Here is a 24,031-nt window from a genome sequence, read left to right on the forward strand (position 1 = left end):
TTTCATCTCATAAACCAAATTTTCAGCAACCCAGGCAGATGCAAAACAGAAACACAATAATAAATTATTTATTTATAAACATACACTAACTAAAAATACCACCTCATACGCTGGCAATTCTGTACCCCAAATCATTTCTCTTCTTCCTGTACCAAGAATCATTCCATGATACTTACATATGTGAATACTTAGCTGAATTAGAGGAAAAAAACAAGCTCCTACTATAGAATTCATGTTTTATTCAGTATTGGGTCCTTCCTCTTCTAAGAAGTAAAAAATATTAACAAAAAAATCCCAATCATATTCTGAGAGAAATATTCTTACTGGAGTCCAGTGGAATTATCAGTTTATTCCCTAAATTCATCCATTATCCATGCAATTTCCATCTAAGTTGAAAAAACTGCAAACACGGTTTTTAGAAATATCTGTCCTTTTCGAATTTTACAGAGCTACTGGTAGTAGTAATTATTAACACCACACCATATAAAATATATCCATTTAGATATCACTCCTTCTACTTGGAGTTTTAAATAATTGTCTTGGCTGGGCAACGTGGCTCACTCCTGTAATCCCAGCATTTTGGGAGGTCAAGACAGGAGGACTGCTTGAGCCCAGGAGTTCAAGACCAGCCTAGGCAACATGGTGAGACCCCATCTCTAAAAATAAAAAATAAAAATAAATAAAATAAAAAAACTTTAAAAGACAGAATTGCCTTTGTATTTTAATAAATATTTATTCTCCCCCTACTACCAAGGGGACATGAAAGAAGACCCAAAGGGCCTGCTTGTTGCTGCTTGTTAATCTTCTCCCCACTTTGATTATCAGTCCTTTTCTTGAAGAATTTCTATTTCATACTTAACCTTCCCCATCTCAGGGATACTCTTTATAGACCTTTATCACAGTAGCATAAATAAATGCAGTAAAAATAAAAGACATGCTTTTTCCAAAACCCCTACCTTCCACATCACAAGGTAAATACTTTTGAAATACTCAGTGCCATTATGCTGGGAAGGTTTCTCAAAGCTTTTTTTTTTTTTTTAAAGAAAATTATATAATGAGATTCTGGTTCCCTAATCCACCAAGGAGAGGTCTGCTCTGACTGTCCAGAGTCATAAAACATATGATGGGATTTATAATTAAGGAAGTCCGAGTACTATGTTTTCACCCATTTAACCCAGATAATTCACTCATCTGAGTGAGAAAAATAAAAGCTGCTATTAAAGTGAAGATAAACCCAGAGGTTCGATTGAACAGGCAGCACAGATTAGAGGATCTGTTCTACCTATCCTAGGCATAAAAGCAAAGAGGAGAAAGAAAATGCAAGTAACTCTTACCTTTTGCTGAGAACTAATGAGCAAAACAGAATTTCAAAGGAATATGTAAAGCTACCAGAAACAGGACCATAAAAAGACAGAAGGAAAGAATTCATAGATAACAGTGGGTAGGGAAACCAAGATAATTTTTTCCTACCTAAGTCCCTTTCCTAATGTTCTTAATAGAGCAAACATACTCCTTTCCGAGGTACTTACTAAAAGCATTGGAATGACCCACTAAAATGCCTAAAAACATAAGAAGTGTACTGGGTAATGCCACAACTCAGCTCCTCTGTACAAAGCCAGACTAAAGTCTCAACATTAAAAACAAAAGCCAGCCGGGCACGGTGGCTCACGCCTGTAATCCCAGCACTTTGGGAGGCAGAGGCGGGTGGATCATAAGGTCAGGAGATCAACACCAGCCTGGCCAAGATGGTGAAACCCTGTCTCTACTAAAAATACAAAAATTAGCTGGGCGTGGTGGCACGCACCTGTAATCCCTGCTACTCAGGAGTCTGAGGCGGAGAACTGCTTGACCCCGGGAGGCGGAGGTTGCAGTGAGCCCAGATCACACCACTGCACTCCAGCCTGGGTGACAGAGGGAGACTCCGTCTCAAAAAAATAAAAATATAAATAAAAAAATAATAAAATAATAAAAACAAAAGCCAACATGACAAAATAATACTAACCACCTCTGCAACCATATCAGATTTGATATGGAATGCATTCCCTTTAAAGGAAATATAGGTTTACCTTTAGAGATTAAACTAAAATTTTTAAAAACGGAGTTACCCTCTTGCACAGTTACAGATCATATTCTAACTTAAAAGACAAAACAAAGCAAAACACACAAAACCACTTTTTTTAAAAACTACTTTTCATTTTATCTTTCCATTATGAGAGAAAGGGAGTAAAAAAGGGCTTTGGGAAAAAGCAACAGTACCTGTAAGAAAAGTGAACTATGGAGATTAGAAAAAATAAATGTGGGCCAGGCGTGGTGGCTCGCGCCTGTAATCCTGGCACTTTGGGGGCCGAGGTATGTGGATTACCTGAGGTCAGTTCGAGACCAGCCTGACCAACATGGTGAAATCCCGTCTCTACTAAATACAAAAAATTAGCTGGGCGTGGTGGCGCATGCCTGTAATCCTGGCTATTTGGGAGGCGGAGGCCAGAGAACTGCCTGGGAAGCAGAGGTTGCAGTGAGTCGATATTGCGTCATTGCACTCCAACCTGGGCAACAAGAGTGAAGTTCCATCTCAAAATAAAATAAAACAAAACAAAAATAAAATAAAATAAATAAAATAAATAAATAAATAAATAAGGCCGGGTGCTTTGGCTCACACCTGTAATCCCCGCACTTTGGGAGGCCAAGGTGGGCGGATCACCTGAGGTCAGGAGTTCGAGACCAGCCTGACCAACATGGAGAAACTCTGTCTCTACTAAAAATACAAAATTAACTGGGTGCAGTGGTGTATGCCTGTTATCCTAGCTACTCAGGAGGCTGAGGCAGGAGAATCGCTTGAACCCAGAAAGCAGAGGTCGTGGTGAGCCAAGATTGCGCCATTGCATTCCAGCCTGGGCAACAAGAGCGAAACACCATTTCAAAAAATAAATAAATAAATAAATAAATAAATGTGAAGTAATTATCAAACACAGTATGAGTTAACCACTATTTTCTTCTTTTTTTTTGAGATGGAGTCTCGCTCTGTCGCCCAGGCTGGAGTGCAGTGGCCGGATCTCAGCTCACTGCAAGCTCCACCTCCCAGGTTTACGCCATTCTCCTGCCTCAGCCTCCCCAGTAGCTGGGACTACAGGCGCCCGCCACCTCGCCCGGCTAGATTTTTGTATTTTTTAGTAGAGACAGAGTTTCACCGTGTTAGCCAGGATGGTCTTGATCTCCTGACCTCGTGATCTGCCCGTCTCGGCCTCCCAAAGTGCTGGGATTACAGGCTTGCGCCATCACGCCCGGCCAGTTAACCACTATTTTCATTAGTCTATTCTGACTTGGAAGTTTTCCATTCAAATATTTTCTCCACTGTCACCATGAATACTTACGAAAAAATTGGCAACAGAAAATTATGTGTAGAATAACTTTCTCAACCCTGTCTTGTCCTTGACCTAGACACAGCATTCAGGTTCTGAAAGAAAACATCAGGGTTTTTCAGAACCACCCATCCTAAGATGCCAACTAACATCCAACAGGAAGTTTATTACCCTCTGTCCTAGAGACAGGTTTCTTTTGGGCAACTGGACAAACCAACATCACCATCTAATCCTGGTGAACATTTTGTAACAATACCTTTAGATGGTGTCTAGGTCAGCAGATGTGTTTAGTCAACATAAAAAGGTCTGTTTAAAGAGCCAACCTGCTGATTTTGGGATTACAGGTCACTTGCAAAAATCTGGTTTCCCAATTCACCAACCAAAGGTCTGTTCCAACTGTCCAGAGTCATAAAACGAATTGAAAATTATTATTCAGCCATACTGGTACAAAATAGTTATTTCTTGCCTTTACTTTTGACCTAGATGGTAGCTAACTATAGAAAATAGTTTGTATTTGCAGAAATACAACAAACATGATAAAATATTAAACCCATAGCCAAGGCTGGGCACAGTGGCTCATGCCTGTAGCCCCAGCACTTTGGGAGGCCAAGATGGGAGGCCAAGACCGTTTGAGCACAGAAGTTTGACAGTAGCCCAGGCAACATAGTAAGACCACATCTTTAATTTAAAAAAAAAAAAAAGGCATAGCCAAAGTTACACAGCTGACTGACAGAAGAAACCAGCATAGCCCAGCTTGATCTTATAAGGCAATTCAAAACGAAAAGAATGTGACCTTATGTGTAATGTCCTCAAGACATTAACCATTGTTCAGCTGGGTAGGCACTAAACCTAGTATCAGCAACAAACTGGTAGCTTCTTGTCATACCTGCACTTTTTGATATCCCAAAAAATGTCATAGGGTAAGTTTAACAAGAAATTGTTAATATCACCCTTATTCAGTGAATGTGGAATCACTGAGAAAGACTTCTTCTTTATTTACACATTGGACAAAATTATTTGTAGTCAGGTTAAGTGGACGAAGGAAAGGTGCTGATCAGCATTACAAATTCTCCCCATCTAAACCAAATCAGGGGTTCATAGGCATGGCATTACTCATACAGAAGCATGGTTTATAGCATGTTCATGTGGGCTGTATCAAAAATAAGTTATAAGCAGTGAGGGGAAGACTACTTACCATCAAGGTGGTGAGAAGATATGTACATTGCCATCTAGACAGCTATGAAGATGTTGATACTTTGTATTTGTACCAATTAGCTTAATCCGGCTAAAGAGTAAAGAGTTCCTTAAATATCTCTAAGCAAACATAAACAATGTTCTGAGTCCTAAACTTTTTCCTATAAAGTTAAATTTAAGAAATAAGAAGAGCTTTCAAAAAATAAATGTACTATTGGTCTTCCAGACTTTGTGTTACATTGTGTTACAATGTCCCTTTAAATAGAAGAAACCGGATAGGACTTTAGCCTTTTACCTGGTACTTTGCTTTCCAGACAGAGTGAAAGATTACCAGAAATTTGCTTGAGAGTCCTTGAGGCAAGTTACCACTGGGCAAGTTATGCTAACACCTAGAGAAGATGAAGGTACCTTTTTACTAGAGAAGCACATATCCCATGACACTGACAGAAGCCTGATTTTCTTGATACCTCCCTCTCTATAGGTTCAAAAGCCCCAGAAATCATCATCTAGCTCAGCAAAACATACTATCAACATTCCTACTTCTAGAAAGCAGAGAATGGAATGCTGGGCACATAACCATCAATCAAGAAGCCAAGATATGCAAAGAAAGGGGAACCAGCAGAGAACACAAGCTAGGGGAATCAAGTGCTACCATGTGTAGGTGACATCTGTAAAAGACACTAAGATCAGAGGAAAGAATAATCCAAACAACCAAAATGGCTCCTACCAGCTACTACCATTAATGCAGATGTGGGAGAGGAGGAGGGAGAGAAGAAGGAAGGGAGAGGAAGGAGGAAGGGGGAGCAGCTAAGCATTGTCAAAGAGGAAAAGAGGAAGACATGTCTGGCATTCAGTAACATCAGATCAGAAAAGAGCACCGTCTTGAGCTTTTACCCATGTTCCGTAAGTTACTGCTAGCTGGCCCTGAGCTTGATTTCCAAATCTCTAAGATGAAATGAAAACAACTGATATTTGAAAAGAAATTAATGACATGAAAGCTTACAGATCCTCTTACGTTTACTGGGTCTCATTTTGTTTTTGTTTTTGTTTTTGTTTTTTTAAAGAAAAATGTAATGACACCAAAATAAAGAATACGACAAATCTGGCTTCCTGGTTCACATGTTCAACCGTCCTTATCCTCCTCCTCTTCCCGTTCCCCTTCTCCTCCTCCTCCTCCTTCTGCATCCTATTCACCCAAACTCAAACTCTGAAACAGCTCTTTTTTCTAAAGAGCTCAGCCTGTTGGAAAGAAAGTTTGGGTACTATCCATGCAGGTAAGAAGTAATAAGGATGACAAGGTGGGAGAAAAAAAGAACAGCAGAAAGTCAGAGTCCCATTGGCTTCTGCCTGTCCTGACTGGCAAAAGCAGAAAGCAAAGCCTCAAACCAGTTCTCTGACAGGGCCCAATGCCTCTGCAGCACCCCCCGTGTAATTACACACTTGAGTGACTGGACTCTGAAGAAAATTGAAGGCCTGAGCTCCGAACAGCTGCCATTTTCTCTCTCCATCACACCAGCGTGATTACTTGAGAAATGAACAGCCCCGGCTCAAAGCTACTCCAGAATTCTCAGAGGAAATATGGCTCCGTGTTCCAATAATGAGATTCTTAAGGCAAGCGTTACTTACAATCACTCCGCAAAAGGAGCGAGCTGAGCCCCTATATCTTACAAATTAGAATTTAAGAAACCCAGCGACAGTCTTGGACAATCATTACTCTTCTGCTGCTCTAAGGATTCTAGGCTTTGGTCTATTTTTAGTGCAGAAAACTGTTAAGTTCTTCAAAACATAATCACAATAAAAAGAAAAACTCACCATAATTAGCTTCCTATAAAGGCAAATTCCACCCCATTCTAGGTCCAAACTGACAGATTCTTTTACCCTTCTCCTCATTACCCTTTTCTGCCAGAAAGTCTTGGCTTTATCAAAATAAGATTTAACAATCTTTTCATTAAATTAAAAAAAAATCTAAATAGTCCTTCTTCCCTCTTTTGACTGACAAAAAAAATTAGCAAGTTGCCATAGATTACATCATCTCTTAGCTGAAACCTGTCACTTAGGGGAAGCTGAAGTATTACATTGTACTAATGTATATTTTTTCCCACTCAAATGCATCTTCTTGTTTCCCCACCATCTAGTCATTCTGGGGTAACAAAGGCAATGAACTCTCCCTATAATTACATATTTTTTAAAGTGGCTATTCTAAAAAATGTTATATGCTTTAGAGTTAACCAGCTAGGCAGATAACTGAATGAGTGGCACTCTTGTAATCAGAGGTATACGGTAGATAGTTTCCCTTCATTCTGAAGTACGAAATAAAAAATAGCTATGAAGATGTATGTTTTTTTCCTCCATGAAAAAATGATGTAATTAACGTACCAAGAATCCCCATTCCATAAAGGGACAAGAAAGAAAACTCTGGGAGTGAAAAGGCACTATAGTCCCCAAAAAGACAAGCAAGCAGCAGCAAGGCAAATGCTCAGGACCATGGGGTGAGGGACTCTAGGAATAGTCGTACTGTACTGATTCCTATAAGTAACTCAACCAGAATGAGCTAGGAGTGAAGGACTTGCAAGTCATCTTTAAAAATCCTTCAGCCCACAAAAATTCCACCCGCTGGCCAAATGCACATTAGCTCTCATCAAACTTAACAGGCTCACTCCCCATTCCTACTTCCTACTAATTCTTATATTACTAAGTTATGGAGGAAAAAAATCATACATTTACATTTAATACCAATGCAATAATCCGAGCTTAGATTTTCAATGTAAATAAAAAGGGACCAATGAAGATGCAGAATACATTAAAATTTCTCTGGTCAGGGAGGGGTAGTGCTGGATTTTTTTCTTTTTTTTTTTCAGGTTTGACCTGAGAGCCATTGCTTGCATCTATGGAACAAGAGTTAAAATTAGAGTATATTGGATAAATAAGATGAAATTTTAAAGCTGCCGTCATGAGGACCACAGGAATGGTGAAGCATGGGGCATTTCAAAACAGAGTTAGGAGGTGTAAGGTCCTGTGAAGGAGCATATCCATAATAGCCAGAAGAGTCCTTTTCTCACTAAAGCAGTTCCTTCAGACCAAGGACAAAGGTAGATGTGAGAAACTGTTAGTCCATAGCTCAAGTCCCACTCATCCCATAATTATAAAAGGCAGTAGTTTTTTTCTCTGACCACAGCCATCAGAAGGAAAAAATACTTTTTGCATATCACCGACGGTCCTTACGAGTTCTGAAAAATGGTACTCACGATAAGCATTGTGACCAGAAGATTCTTCTTGGTGACTTGAGCGTGAGAGAAGATGTAGTTCAGTACAGTGTTCATGTCACTTTTATTCTCTTCCCGGAGGGCAAATACACATTTGTCATAGTGACCTGCATGCCATGAAAAGAACTGGTTCTCACCCATGTATAAATGTTCACATTTACATCCTATTTGTTTTGTACTGTCTATAATTTATGAGATGAGCAGTAAGAAGAAACATCGTAAGGATTTTCGTGGATGGATTTGTACAGAAACTGGCAATGTGATTTAGTAAAAGAACACCGGACTAGGAGACAGGCAATTTGGATATAAGATCTGGGTTCAAGGCCTAGCTCCGTTAGCAATTTACTGTGTGCTCCTGGGCAAATCATTTCACCTCTCTGGGCCTCAATTTTATTAAATTTTTAAAAAATTGGGGAGGTGGGTATGCCTCAAAGACTGAAAGATTGGGAATAACTCCAACCCCAGTCTTACTCTAAATTCTGTCATGATTTCTTTAGAAGAGAAATTTCCGCTGTTTAAAAAGAAATGTAAATATCATGAAACTTGATGATCTTTAAGGTCTCCCCCAGAGCCTGAGATTCTGATTCCATGTTGCAGAAAACAGTTTACCCTAACCAGTAGGAACAGTATTAGCTCAAAAAATAAAAACCACATCAAACTTAGCAATATCCATGAGAAGCGTGGCTACTACCCCTGGAATCAATATTTTCTTCTGTTAGTCCTTGAAACAGCTAAGCAATGCCTAGGAACACCAAATCCAACCCAAGGTATAGATCAAAGAGAACCTTGCATTAAGTCAAAAGGTCTGTAGGGAGACTAAAGTTATGCATACCTTCACTTGCCTTCCATAAGGCCTCCAGGGGCAGGTTAGTTCTGAGTAGGAAAGCTATGTTTTACAACAGAAGCATAAGCCTCTGGTACACTGTAGTGATATCTGCCATGGGATATAAGTAATATTCAGTTCTTTAGAAAACAGCTTACCTCAGAACTAAATTTCCAAGGAAAGAGGAATTAGTGTTTGAATATGCTCAAGGGTCAGAATTTTATGAAATCATGAAAATAGTAAAGGATTATCACCTCAGTTCAGATTCCACATTAAGTTACAAACCAGAACAGTGGCGTTCAAACTGCATTATCGTGGTTTCCTAGAATACTGAGTACATTGGACCAGTGTAACCAAGCTTTTAACTATTCTAAATATTAGAGATTGACATAAGCAACTTTTTTCCAAATAAAACTATATTTGAAAAACAATGGACTACAATATCGAGAGAGCTGCCAATTTCATAAAAGACACATTTAGACCAAAAGGGAAGCTGTTTAAAAATTAGCTGTTCTGTATTAATATTTTTCTCTATCAAGACTTAGCTTTGAAGTGACAATACAAATAAACTTTGGCAATAGGACCAGGGGAAATAAAAGGAACACATTTACCCAGGGTGAGGGGAGAGATTAACAGAAAGAAAGCAATGATTTTTTTTTCCATTTTTTTTTTTTTTTTTACTTTGAAGATCCTGCCCACCAAGACACTCTTTTTAAAAAATGTTTACTTGGCTGGGTGCAGTGGCTCACCCCTGTAATCTCAGCACTTTGGGCAGCCAAGGTGGGTGGATCACTTGAGGTCAGGCATTTGAGACCAGCCTAGCCAACAGGGTAAAACCCCGTCTCTACTAAAAATACAAAAATTAGCCAGGCGTGATGGTACACACCTATAATCCCAGCTACACAGGAGGCTGAGGCAGGAGAATCGCTGGAACCCAGGAGGCGGAAGTTGCAATGAGCAGAGATTGTGCCCCTGCACTCCAGCTTGGGTGTCAGAGTGAGACTCCATCTCAAAAAAAAAAAAAAAAAAAGAAGAAGAATGCACACACACACACAAACAAAACAGTTTAATTATGGAATATATATACAGAAGAATATATAGAATATATGGTATCAGTTGAAATAAACACCCATGTGTTATTTTAAAGCTATTAAATTTTAATAGAACATCTTTAGTATTTTTGAAGACCCCTGTGTACCCCTCCTCAGAAACAACTACTAAGCTGAATTTTATGTTAATTATTCTTTTGCTTTTCTTAACTTTTATCACCAATGTATGTACAGTTTAATTTTCCTGGTTTTTGAACCTGAAAAAAATGGAATGACTGTACCATTTATTTTCCATAACATTGTATTTTTGAGATTCATCCTTTTGTTCAGTATATGCCTTGGTGCATCCATTTTCACTGCTGCATAATAATCCATGGTAGGAATATACTAGACTGCAATGATCTACTCTATCTATGTATATTTAGATTGTTTCTTGTCTTTTTTGAGATTATGAACAGTGCTGTCACAAATAGTCCTGTATAAGTCTCCTAGTAAACATGCGTAATAGTTTCTCTAGAGTATATTTTCTAGGAGTAAAATTACTAGGTTAAAGAATACAAATAAGTTCAACTTTATTAGGTACTGACCAACTGTCACCCAAAGTGGTATACCAATTTGTACTTCCATGTACAGAGCAATGAAGATGATGGTGTGACTTTTAAATTTTTGCCACTGCCATTGTGGTTTTGGTTCATATGTCTCTAATTACTAATGGGATTGAGCATCTCTGTGTAAGTTTATGAATTATTTCTACTTCCTCTTCTGTAAAATATCTTTCTATATCTTTTGCCCATTTTTCTATTAGAATGTCTTTAACTTGATGATTCATACCAGTTCTCTAGATACTTCTAATTCTTTTTTAGGTATATATTTTGTAAATATCTTCTCATACTTTGTAGCTTATATTTTCAGTCTCTCTTTTTTTGGAGACAGTGTCCTGCTCTGTCACTGGGGCTGGACTGCAGTGATGCGATCACGGCTCACTGCAGCCTCGACCTCCCCAGGCTCAGGTGATCCTCCAACCTGAGCCTCCCAAGAAGCTAGGACTACAGGCACACACCACCACACCTGGCTAATTTTTGTGTATTTTTTTAGAGATGGGGTCTTGCTATGTTGTCCAGGCTGATCTCAAACTCCTGGGCTCAAGCAATCTGCTGGCGCTGGCCTCCAAAAGTGCTAGGATTACAGACTTTTCAGTCTCCTTATGATGTATTTTGATGAATAGAAGTTCTTGAGTGGAGTTTAATAAATCTTTTCTTTTGCAGTTTGTACTTGCTATGTCTTATACAACAAAATCTTCCTATCCTGAGATTATAATGATATTCTCCTAACCATTTAATAGCTTCACCTCTTTAGTACATATTTAAGTCTTTAATTTATTGAGAACTGATTTTTGTGTATAAGATAGGGATTCCATTTCTTTCTTTCCTTTTTTTTTTAATGAATAACCCATTATGCTGGTATCATTTATTGAAAAAAAAAAATCTATCCTTTCCTCATGATCTACAATGCTTCCTCTATCATAAAATAAGTTTTCATATATGGGTGGATCTGTTTCTGGGTTATTATGTTCCATTGATCTATAAATCTATCCCTACACATATCTCACAATTTCTTAATTAATATGGCTTTATATTAAATCTTCTTTTCTGATTAGGCAAATCTTTTCACCTTGTATTTCTTTGGAAGTATCTTGATTATTGTGAGACTTGTCTTTTATGGAAATTTTATAATTAGCATTACAAATACGCTAACAGAATATTTATTGAAATGTCAATCTACAGATGAATTTAGGAAGAATCAGCACCTAATAGTGTACATTCCAATTTAAGACCTTGATAATTTATTTAAATCTTCTTTACTATTACAATCTTCTTGATTATAATTTTCTCGAAAAGAGGCTTGCACATTTTTTGTTAGATTTACTCGTATTTCATCTTTTTGGTTGCTATTTTATCAACTAATTAATTATTTAGAGACAGGGTCTTGTTCTGTTGCCTGGGCTGAGTGCAGTGGTGCAATCATAGCTCACCGCACCCTTGAAACCCTGGGCTCAGGCAATCCTCTTATTTCAGCTTCTTGAGTAGGTAGGACTATAGCCATGTGCCACCATGCCTGGCTAATTTTTTTTAATTTTTTGTAGAGATGGGGTCTCACTATGATGCCCAGGTTGGTCTCAAATTCCTGGCCTCAAGCAATCTTCCTGTCCTTGCTTCCCAAAGTGCTAAGCTGACAAGCGTGAGCCACTACATCTAGCCTGTTATTTTAAATGTTTTATTAATAACCTAATAATAAATCTGTGAATCTTAGAGGCTTTCTAAAAAGACACCCTATCATATTGAATAATAGCAGATACATTGCTTTACTATTTTCTAGCTCTTATACCCTTTAATTCTTTGCCTTGTCTTACTGCACTGGCTAGGACATCCACTATGATGCTGAATAGAAGTAGTGGCAGCAGGCATCCTTGTCTTATTCCTAATCTTAAAGATAATGTTTTCAGCGTTTCACCATAATGCATGATGTATCCTGCAGATTTTTTTGTGGGTCCCTTTTACAAGATTTTAAAAGTTCCATTTCACTCCTAGTTTCCAAGAGTTTGTCATGAATGGATGTTAAATTCTGTCAAATGCTCCCTCTCTACACCCTGTTATCTTGAGATAATGAGCATGTTTTTCCTCCTTTCATCTATTTCATGATAAATTATATTAATTGACTTTCCCCAAACTGATCAACCTTGCATGACTGGGATAAAGCCAACTTGGTTGTTATGTATTATTTGGTATGTTACTGGATGCGGTTTGCTAATATCTACATGAGGATTTTTGCTAGTCATGAGTGGCACAGGCTGCTTTTAAAGGAAGTGAAGGGAGCAGATAAAGGAAAATTTCAAATTTCAGATATTTCAAATTCTGTGATGTTTCACTGCCATCTTGTGGCAAGAAGCAATGTCAGCAGTACACAGCTTTAAAATTTTAACCAAGGTTATTTCACACTTAGAGACAATATATCATTTAGTGAAGCTCTTCAGAGAAAGCCAGGGATAAAGTCCACCTAAAAGATATACTAAAAAGTACTGGAAAATCTGAACTTGCTCTTCCTAGATGCCTCTGGTTCAATTCATGGATTAGCTGCCAAGAATCAAGCTCTTCAGATATGGGTTTCTCAATTTCAGCCTGTGATGACTCAACCAACTTACGCTATACAAGGTCAAAAAGGTATCAACAGGAATGGTAGTCTCTATTAGAAAAATTACTTCAGCCCTTTCTCAGAAGCACACTGGATTCCTAATTTCATCAAGCTGTGTTTCATTGTTCTTTCTTTAGTGCTAGTGGATATAGAGGTTTAGTTTTTAAGGGAGTGGTGATAGGAGACTGTTTATTAATGGAAGTGTTGTTGACAGGAGGGGGCTTAGCTCTTACACAATCCTATATGGATAGTTTGGGTTGGTTATCAGAATCAAGGCTTTCTGAGCTAGAGAGTCCTCAGGAAGAGGCTTACCATTCTGGAATTGTGTCTCTACTCGCAGGTACTGCCGGAGCAGATCCATCACCACAGCCTTCATGTGGCCTCGGATGCCACTTCGGTACCTAGGCAAATAGAAAGCCTCCACTGAAAACCCCGACAATCCAACACTATTAAGTAATAAACCCAAAGGCCAAATTTACCTCCATGACATTCCACTGAACTGCTTTCCCTCTGAATAAAGAACAGCCTAAAATGAACTACAAAATTAACTTAAATTCTAAGCCTAAAAGAAATCTCACTACAGACAAGATCTTTTTTAATAAAGAAGAAAAGACAACAAAACCCTGCATAGCCCCCTCTACCAACACCTTGACTCAGTTCCTACTGCTAAGTAGAAATTATTACCGTACTCGTGAAATGGCTGAGATATCTGAAAAATTTATAAGTATCTTAAAGTTAAAAGTGTTCTGTGAGGTCGGGCGCCATAGCTCACATCTGTAATCCCAGACCTCTTTTGGGAGGCCAAGGCAGGAGGATCACTTGAGTCTAGGAGCTCCAGACCAGCCTAGGCAACATGGCAAAACCTCTTATCTACAAAAAATACAAAAAAATTAGCCAAGCATGGTAGCATGTGCCTGTAGTCCCAGCTACTCAAGAGGCTGAGGTGGGAGGATTGCTTGAGCCTAGGAGGCAGAGGTTGCAGTGAGCTGAGATTGTGCTATTGTACTACAACCTGGGTGACAGTGTGAGACCGTCTCTAATAAGTAAATAAATAAATAAAAATGCTCTGTGAATATCCCTTTAGTATTAATAGCAACAACCAAAATTACTTTTGCACCAACCTAATACAATAGGTTCCATAAGGTAAGAATAAAGAATGTCGTACTGGGCCCTGTGACAGAAGAAAAATTAGGAGCTTCATCAAAATGGCAAGGAAAAAGAAAACAAAATTTCTTTGCCTTATTAATTGACAAACTGGATGCAGTGGCTCATGCCTGTAATCCCAACAGTTTGGGAGGCTGAGGCAGGTGGATCATTTGAGCCCAAGAGCTTGAGATGAGCCTGGGTAACATGGCAAAACCCCACCTCTTCTAAAAATATAAAAATTAGCTGGTCGTGGTGATGCACAGCTGTAGTCCCAGCTATTCCGAGGGGTTCAAACAGGAGGATCACCTGAGCTTTGGGAGGTTGAGGCTGCAGTGAGCCATTACTGAGCCACTGCACTCCAGCCGGGGGCAACAGAGTGAGACCCTGTCTCAAAAAAAAAATAATAATAATAAATGACAGAAAAAAATGTAGACTATTAAGAAGTCAGAAATATTGAGCATAAGAGTTAGCTCACAATTCTAAGATATTTAGAAGATACAAGGTACTTTCTAAGATATAAGGTGCTTTTTAATTTCTTGAAGTCAATCTGAGGTAAATCTCTTTGTGACCACTTAAAAGAAAGGAAGACATGAGCATGGACAGATCTGGGAATCTGGAGTTACAAGTTACTACCTCTGTACCAGCTGAACAATGCTCTGAGTATTCATAAAGAAGACCTCCCGTTCAGACTTCCGGTTCAATGTAGCTGCATGGCTATCTAGGATGTTGGCAATCTAAGGTATAAAAAAGGGAAAAAAATGAGGCCCAACCCAACAAAATGCCCCAAAGCATCAGCCTCTATAGCATGACCAGTAGGAATCTTCTTGTTATAATATGACAATTCCTATCTCTCACATGTTGGCAGTAGCTGGAAGTTACTGGGCATAGTTTATATAGAGGATCATGCTAAATAAGCAAGCAGATTTCATCCCCTGTCAACCTTTCCCAGATGAATTAATGACTACATTACAAAAACTATCATCTTACCAAGATCTGTTCAAGGTCAAGATCCAAACGTCACTCCCCACTTATCTACTTACACTCCCTACATGTACATCTGCTTTATGGGTAAAGAGTAAAGATGTTGCCAAGGTAGTAAGAATATCTCTAAAAATAAAACTACAAATAGGCCATGCATGGTGGCTCACACCTGTAACCTCAGCACTTTGGGAGGCCAAGGAGGGAGGAAAGGTTGAGCCCAGGAGTTCAATACCAACCTGGGCAACGTAACGAGACCCCCGTCTCTATAAAATTTTTTTAAAAATTAGCTGGGCATAAGTGGTGCACATCTGTAGTCCCAGCTACTTGGGAGGCTGAGGTGGGATGAGCCATTGGGCCTATTGGGATCAAGGCTATAGCGAGCCATGATTGCACCACTGCACTCCAGTCTGGGTGACAGGGTGAGACCCTGTCTCAAAAATAAATAAATAAACGGCTGGGCACAGTGGCTCACACCTGTAATCCCAGCACTTTGGGAGGCCAAGGTGGGCGGATCACGAGGTCAGATTGAGACCATCCTGGCCAACGTGGTGAAACCCCGTGGCAACTAAAAATGCAAAAATTAGCTGGCATGGCTGTGCGTGCCTGTAATCCTAGCTACTCAGGAGGCTGAGGCAGGAGAATCGCTTGAACCCAGGAGGCAGAGGTTGCAGTGAGCCGAGATCACGCCACTGCACTCCAGCCTGGACAGCAGAGCTAGACTCTAAATCAATCAATCAATCAATCAATCAATCAACTAATATCACTCTACTTTCAATTCATGAAGATACCTCTAATTAGGGAATAGCCCCAGGAAAAAAGCTGTATCTTATACATGATCCAAGTGTGCTTTTCTCATAACTACAGATACTTTATACTTCACATACAGTACTTTCACTGTTGGCTTTGTACCCTGAAGCAGTTTTTTTTTTTTTTTTTGAGACGGAGTCTTGCTCTGTCCCCCAGGCTGGAGTGCAGTGGCGCAACCCTGAGGCAGTTTTGTAAGGAATACAATGCTTAAAAGTATACAAGTACAACATCCAAAAAGTAAGGAGGATCCAAATAGGAAGGAATCCTACAATATGAACTCTGGCATTGGTAGCCAGAAAAAAATGAAGATAGTGTTATCCTATAAATACCTGCTGACTGGGAAACTGACAGAGGACTGATGTGATGTTGCTAGCATACTGAGCCATTTCCTTCTTGATAGACTTCTCCACATTGGGGGGAATGCGGCCAGACACACTAGTCATGATATCTTGCAATTCTAGGAGAGGCAGGGAGGGATCTCTGAGGGTTTTCATCAATCGCTCTACCCAGTCTTTTACCTAAAAAGAAAGCATTGGTAAAATAGGACCCAAAGTTAACACAATCCCCTAAATAAAAAGATACATAGTTGTCATTCCGTATACGTGAGAAATTGGTTCCAGAACCACCACTCATATGAAAATCTGCACACACTTGAGCCCTATGGAACCCATGTATAGAAAAAGTTGTGGGCTCCATATCCCATCCATACTGTAATTTTGATCCATGTTTGGCTGAAAAAATCCACATATAAGTGGACCCACACAGTTCAAACCTGTGTTGCTCAAGAGTAAACTATATCTGAATTCATTGTCATATACTACTCTTTTCAATATAAAATTTATACAATTTTCAATAGATATGGGGTCTTGCTATGTTGGTCAGGCTGGTCTCAAACTCCTGGCCTCAAGCGATCTTTCCAACTCAGCCTCCCAAAGTGGTGGGATTACAGATGTGAGCCAACTATCATAGAGTACTTTGAAATTGCAATGTAAGCACCTAACATTGCCCCTATTCTCCAGCTTAAAAAGGTGTAATCACAGCTGGGCACAGTGGCTCACGCCTATAATCCCAGCACTTTGGGAGGCTGAGGCGGGCAGATCACAAAGTCAGGAGTTCATGACCAGTGTGGCCAACATGGTGAAACCTTGCCTCTATTAAAAAAAAAAAAAAGAAAGAAAAAAATTAGCCGGACCTGGTGGCGTGTGCCTGTAATCCCCACTACTCAGGAGGTTGAGGCAGGAGAATTGCTTGAACCCAGGAGGTGGAGGTTGCAGTGAGCTGAGTTTGTGCCATCACACTCCAGCCTGGGCAACAGAGCAAGACTCAGTCTCGAGGGAAAAAAAAAAAAAAAAAAAAACAGAGTAATCACAATTAAATGTGAAGTCCATGACAAGGATGGATTTAAAGACCTCAAGTCCCACAACTGAAGGTGAAAGAGTTCTAGGCCAAACAGCTTTCTTTTCGTCCCTCTTTAAACAATCATTATAAGACTTGCAACTATTTTGGAGAATAGGTATCCCATTTTTACACCGCTTCCCCAGGAGACGTGATTCATACCTTGCTGCTAAAGAAAGGATCTGGAAGGCAGTATCCATTCATTACGTTGACCAGATTATCCAGGACATAATGGAACACTCGATGCAGTTTCTCGCCTCTGAGTGCTGTGCTCTGGATCCGTGGCAGACTACCTGTGTGAAGCTCAGCCTATCAACCCCAACAAGAGATCAAGTCATCTACTACTTTTGATCTAAGGTACAAACACACCACTACAACTTAAGAGTTATCATTCAAAATGGAGACATCATTTTACCATACCCAGCTACCAGAAGGGAAGTCAATGGAGGAAACATCATAAGGAAATAACAGAATCTTAGTATTACAGCAACTCTTGCAAACTCTTAGTTCCATAATACTACAGGTACAAATACAAGGCATAAGATTAATAGGCAAAAAAGCTAAAGAAAACACTGGCAAACCAAGCACTGAAATCACTTGCCTCTCTCCAAACCACCAAGTTCTTTAGCTCTTAGAGAGCAATAATCAGAGCATCTTCCTAACTCACCTGCTGAACCTTGCTGGGGTTGTCCAGTTGCATTCTGGCTAGTACACAGCCAGGGTCAAGAGCTGCTCCAGGTCGCTTGACGTAATGGATACAGCCAGACTCCACAGCTGTTAAGGTCATTACCATCTTCATCACCTATAGTAAAAAATAAATTAGACTCAGATTTATCCCTCTTTACACAGGTGAATGCTTAGAAGAGGTAAATTTTTCCCTTAGCATCTAAGTGGACCACACCTAATTTGACCCAGAAAAAATGGGAATTTACCACCATCTTCTAGGGACTTTCAAGGCAGGCAATTAGAAAATCTCTCAGTACCTCACTTTAGAAATAAGTTATTGACATTTCTCATTTCTAACTTTTAAAACCATTTTGGCATAATTTGTGATTATACTTGTTTTGTACTTAGAAAGTGAGGAACAATTTAATCTCTTCATACCAGTGAATCCAATCTAAGACATCCAGGCCAAAACCTAAGGATCATTCTTCACTCCTCTTTCTCCCTTACCTACAAATTACCAATCCAGCCAGGCATATCTTCTAAACCTTTCTCAAAAATCTTCCTCTCTTGCCATCTCTTCGGTTTACGCCTTCTTCATTTCTGGCCCAAAGTACTTCAAAGACCCCTTAAGAGATCTCCCTACTTGCTATATACCTCCCACAAGGTCACGAAAAGCAATCATTCTAGATCCCAAATATCATCATACTGCTTTTCCACTTAAATCCTTCAGAGACTACCCGCTGCCTCCAGGATAATGTAAACTTACCAGTATAGCTTATAAGATCCTTCATAACCTCACATTCAAGATCTCACATTACTTCTTTAGCATCTTTGCTCGTCCCTCCCCATTAAACCTTAGTCTCTTCTCAAGCCACACCGACACATACCTGCAGTTCCCTACACACACTGTGCTGTCTTGCTTCTGTCTTTGTACATGCTATTCCTTCAACTTTAAGCACTCTTCCCTGCCCTTCTTCACCTGCTCTATTGCTATCTGTCTTTCAAAACGAAGATCAAATGTCTCTTCTTTCAGAATATCTTCCCATACGAGCTTAGCTCGATTTGGGTTAGGTGACCCTCTGCACTCTGTGCTTAGTTCTCTTAAAATTAATCGCATGACATTACTTGTCTGTTTTGTGCCCCACCTCCACATATTTCCTCTGGACAGCCAGCAGTTAGGTCACCTAACACTCAGTAAGTGCTATTGCCTAGTATCTATTTTTAGAGCTAGAGATTCCTCATTTGCCAAAGTGTTTTTATGTCTTTTAAAAATCTTAAGGTTCGTACTTCCAATGAAGCCAACTGATGTTTTTCATTCTTATTTCCAATCTGTCATCTTTTTTTTTTTAATTTTTTAGAAATAAGGTCTTGATTTGTGGCCCAGGCCACAAATGTACCACTCCAGTACAGTGGTACAATCACCATTCACTGCTGCCTTGAATTCCTGGGCTCAAGGGATCCTCCCGCCTTAGCTGTCAGAGTGGCTGGGACTACAGGCATGTGCCAGTGTATGCCGCTAATTTTTTAATTTTTCATAGAGACAGGGTCTCATCATCTTGCCCAGGCTAGTCTCTAACTCCTGGGCTCAAGCGATCTTCCTGCCTTAGCCTCCCAAAGGGGTGGGATTACAGGCACAAGCCACTGCACACAGCCTCCTTTCTGTAACTTTTCAGTCCTAGTCCATCCCAGCCAACCCTTTTCCTACCTTCCCCTCCCATGATCCCACAGTCTTTTCACCACACTGACCTCAATCTCAGCATAGCACTGGCCAGCAAACACATGACCTCCATCTTCTACAATGTACTGGATTAACTTCCCAGCAGAAGGTGAGCGCATCACTGATGGGTCATTTTCCTTCTCAAACACACAGGTTTTATTGCCAATTGTGATGCGATATCTAGGAGACAAGTGGAAGTATGTAAGCTAAGAAAGCACCTCACGATGTAAAGGAGAATGGTAGAGAATGTCAACTTTCAAATAAAAAAATCCTGACGCCGGGCGCAGTGGCTCAAGCCTGTAATCCCAGCACTTTGGGAGGCCGAGACGGGCGGATCACAAGGTCAGGAGATCAAGACCATTCTGGCTAACACAGTGAAACCCCGTCTCTACTAAAAAATACAAAAAAAAAACTAGCCGGGCGAGGTGGCGGGCGCCTGTAGTCCCAGCTAATGTAGTCCCAGCTACTCGGGAGGCTGAGGCAGGAGAATGGCGTAAACCCGGGAGGCGGAGCTTGCAGTGAGCTGAGATCCGGCCACTGCACTCCAGCCTGGGCGACAGAGCGAGACTCCGTCTCAAAAAAAAAAAATCCTGAAAACTTTATTACACACACACACACACACACACACACACACACACACACACACGACATTCACTGCACCTTTGTTTACAATGTCAATTAACAAAAATTTCCTTCAATAAGGATCAGATTAAATAAAGTATAGTATAATCACATAATGGAACACTACATGGCTATTAAAAATAATAGGTACCACTGTTTAAAAAAACACAAAGATATTGATGATATAATAGCTAACATTTCTTGAAGACTAGCTATGTTGTGACAATGTTCTACACATTTTCAGCATATTAATTTATTTCATTCTCACAACACCATAACTAGTGTTGAACATTTGTGAATTTTTTTTTTTTTTTTTGAGATGGAGTTTTGCTCTTGTTGCCCAAACTGGAGTACAATGACGCGATCTCAGCCTGCGGCAACCTCCGCCTCCCAGGTTCATTCGACTCTCCTGCCTCACCCTCCCGAGTAGCTGGGACTACAGGCATATGCCACCATGTCTGGCCAATTTTGTATTTTTAGTAGAGACAGTTTCACCATGTTGGCCAGGCTGGTGTTGAACTCCCAAACTCAGGTGATCCACCCACCTCAGCCTCCCAAAGTGCTGGGATTACAGGCGTGAGCCACAATGCCTGGCCACATTTGTGAATGTATTTAAAGAAAAACAGTACGTACATGAATGTAACTTGTATATGCATATAAAATTTTTACTCAAATATATAAGAAACTTTTGACAATGGTTACTTATAAAAAGGGGAACTTATTTTTCATTGTCCACATACACTGGAAAGGTAGCGAGACATGTTTTTAATTACAAACACTTTTATATTCTTGATATTTTTGTTAAGTGCATGTACTATTTTTTTTTTTTTAAACTACAAACGAGTACCAAAAAAAGCCTGGGAAAAATCCCAAAAGCTAGTAACTAATAAGAGAAAACGCTAACAGGATGACCGGCAAATGGACCTCAAACAGCCATTTACCTATCCACTTCCTCCTTCATGTACGTAGTATAACTGCTGCCATCATAGGACAAGAGCAGTCCACCGTCACTCAGCCGATGTACATCTACTTCTACACATGAGCCATTCATGATCACCACATAGGAGTTGGGGGACTGTCGAGTCACCTGTAGGGAATGAGAATGAGGATCAGTGTGACCCTTCCAGGTACAGCTCCAAACAAAATTTGAATGCTTCAAAAATACAGGTAAGAAAGATCTGTCAGGAGGACGAAAACTCATGGCACTGATGCTATTTGCATCAGTGTCTGTGGACATGACTCAGTCCTGCTGTAAGCAAAGACGGCAACCTTACTTGTTTTTCCCAGCTGTGGTTGTTCCCTGTCTCTCCTTTATCTCTTGGCAACAACAAATACTGCTTTTTATCTTTTTATCTCTTGGCAACAACAAATGCTGCTTCAGGACACTGACACAAATAATGACTGTAATTTCACTAACACCCCCCTTCCTGCACTAAATCAAATTTTTTCTCTTGCCTCTCAGCCTAAAGAAAGATAGCTTAAAAAGTAAGATGCAAACTCCAATGAGGTTCTGCATACCTTAAGTACATACTTGACTCCCTCATAGATAAGTTCAACATCTACTGTATTCAGCAGTGTATGAGCAGGAAGGACTTGACCCCTGAAAGAACAACAGCAACAGAGACACTTACCACAAAGTTCCAACAGTTAATAAGAGAATCTAAAAGATTATTGATTGTAGCATTTCCTAGGATAACAAAAGACTAGAAACAACCTAAATACCTCAATAATCATTTGTAAGGAATTGATCACATCAATTATGAAAGAATCTTATAATGGATTTTTTTAAATTAGGGTAAAATACACATTACATTAAATTTGCCATCTTAACCATTACAAAATGCACAGTTCTATAGTGTTGGGGATATTAACACTGTTCTGCAACCAATCTGCAGGACTTTTTCATCTGGCAAAAGTGAAACTCTACACCCATTAACAACTCCCAATTTCCCCCTTCCCCAATCCCTGGTAACCATCATTCTACTTTCCGGTTCTATGAGTCTGATATAGTATTTGTCTTTTTGTGGTAGGCTTAATTCACTTACCCTAATGCCCTTAAGATCCACCTATGTTTCAGCATATGTCAGAATTTCCTTCCTCTTTAAGGCTGAATAATATTCTTATTGTATGCATATCCCACATTTTGTTTATCCAGTCATCCATCAACCAACATCTGAGTTGTTTCCATCTTTTAGCTACTGTAAATAATCCTCCTATGAATGTGGCTGTGCAAGTATCTTTCAGACTCTGCTTTCAATTCTTTCAGAATACCCAGAAGTGGTATTACCAGATCATACGGTAATTCCATTTTTAATTTTTTCAGTAATAGCAACACCATTTTTCAATAGTGGCTGCATCATTTTACATTCCCATCAAGAGTGCACAAGTGTCCCAATTTCTCTATGTACTTTCCAATACTTGCTATTTTCTGTTTTTTGACAGTGGGCATCCTAATGGGTGTGAGGTGATATCTCATCATGGTTTTGACTTTATTTACTTAATGATTAGTGATGCTGCGCATGTCTTCACATGTGGAACAAAACATACAGATATTAAAAAGATGTGAACTAAAAAACACTTTAAAAAAATATACTGTTGAGTTAAAAAAGCAAGGAAAAGAACAGCTTCACAGTATGCTACCATTTGAGTTTTTAAAAACCAGGAGGTGGGAAGAAGTAAGTATCACATGTCGATATGGTTTGGCTGTGTTTCCATTCAAATCTCATCTTGAACTGTAGCTCCCATAATTCTCATGTGTTGTGGGAGGGACCTGGTGGGAGATACCTGAATCATGGGGGCAGTTTCCCCATACTGTTCTCGTGGGAGTGAATAAGTCTCATGAGATCTGACAATTTTATAAAGGGAAACCCCTTTCACTTGGCTCTCATTTTCTCTCTTGGCTGCCACCACAAAAAGACATGACTTTACTCTTCCTTTGCCTTCCACCATGATTGTGAGGTCTCCCTAGCCATCTGAACTGTGACTCAAACCTCTTTCCTTTATAAATTAGCCAGTCTTGGGTATGTCTTTATTAGCAGTGTGAGAACAGACTAATACACATGTATATATTTATGTAAGTTTAGGATATCTTTGGAAGGTTAGAAAAGCAATTGGTAATATGAATTTACTACAGGGGACGGAAACTGGGTGGCCAAGGAACAGAGGTCAGAGAGAGACTTTTCACTGCTTATCTTTTTTGTGCCTTTTGAATTTTGAACCACAGAAATGTGTTAACTGTTCTTAAAGATAAAGATTAACACTGGACACAGTGGCTCACGCCTATAATTCCAGCACTTTGGGAGGCCGAGGCGGGCTGATCACGAGGCCAAGAGATGGAGAACATCCTGGCCAACATGTTGAAACTCCGACTCTACTAAAAATACAAAAATGAGCTGGGCGTGGTGGAGTGCACCTGTAGTCCCAGCTACTGGGGTGACTGAGACAGAAGAATCACTTGAACCCGGGAGGCGGAGGTTACAGTGAGCAGAGATCACGCCACTGCACTCCGGCCTGGTGACAGAGCAAGGCTCCACCTCAAAAAAAAAAAAAGATAAAGATTAAACGTGAAAAAATTATAAAAACTTAGTATAAGCATATCTACTCTTAGCAACTGAAACTTTATTTAAGAGTCTTAAAAAAGACCAGGAGGCCAGGTGCGGTGGCTCACGCCTATAATTCCAGCACAATGGGAGGCCGAGGCGGGCAGATCACGAGGTCAGGAGATCCAGACCAATCTGGCTAACACAGTGAAACCCCGTCTCTACTAAAATACAAAAAAATTATCCCGGGCGTGGTGGTGGGTGCCTGTAGTCCCAGCTACTCGG

At 39.8% G+C, this 24,031-nt stretch overlaps 1 protein-coding gene across 5 annotated transcripts in view; it reads right to left on the minus strand.

Moving 5' to 3' along the window:
* Positions 1-24,031, minus strand: part of ACACA (acetyl-CoA carboxylase alpha) — a 338,866-nt gene that overhangs the window by 144,706 nt on the left and 170,129 nt on the right. For all 5 annotated transcript variants that reach the window (XM_033183814.1, XM_033183815.1, XM_033183813.1 and 2 more), the window contains 9 exons: positions 21,726-21,807; positions 21,149-21,294; positions 19,616-19,766; positions 17,871-18,005; positions 17,366-17,512; positions 16,138-16,326; positions 14,654-14,754; positions 13,187-13,275; positions 7,796-7,920 (listed from right to left, as the gene is read on the minus strand). In XM_033183814.1, coding sequence (XP_033039705.1) covers positions 7,796-7,920; positions 13,187-13,275; positions 14,654-14,754; positions 16,138-16,326; positions 17,366-17,512; positions 17,871-18,005; positions 19,616-19,766; positions 21,149-21,294; positions 21,726-21,807 — 1,165 coding nt within the window. The remainder of the gene's footprint in view (positions 1-7,795; positions 7,921-13,186; positions 13,276-14,653; positions 14,755-16,137; positions 16,327-17,365; positions 17,513-17,870; positions 18,006-19,615; positions 19,767-21,148; positions 21,295-21,725; positions 21,808-24,031) is intronic.

Source organism: Trachypithecus francoisi, unplaced genomic scaffold (genome assembly GCF_009764315.1).
Source record: "Trachypithecus francoisi isolate TF-2019V2 unplaced genomic scaffold, Tfra_2.0 Lachesis_group20, whole genome shotgun sequence".
NCBI lineage: Eukaryota > Metazoa > Chordata > Mammalia > Primates > Cercopithecidae > Trachypithecus > Trachypithecus francoisi.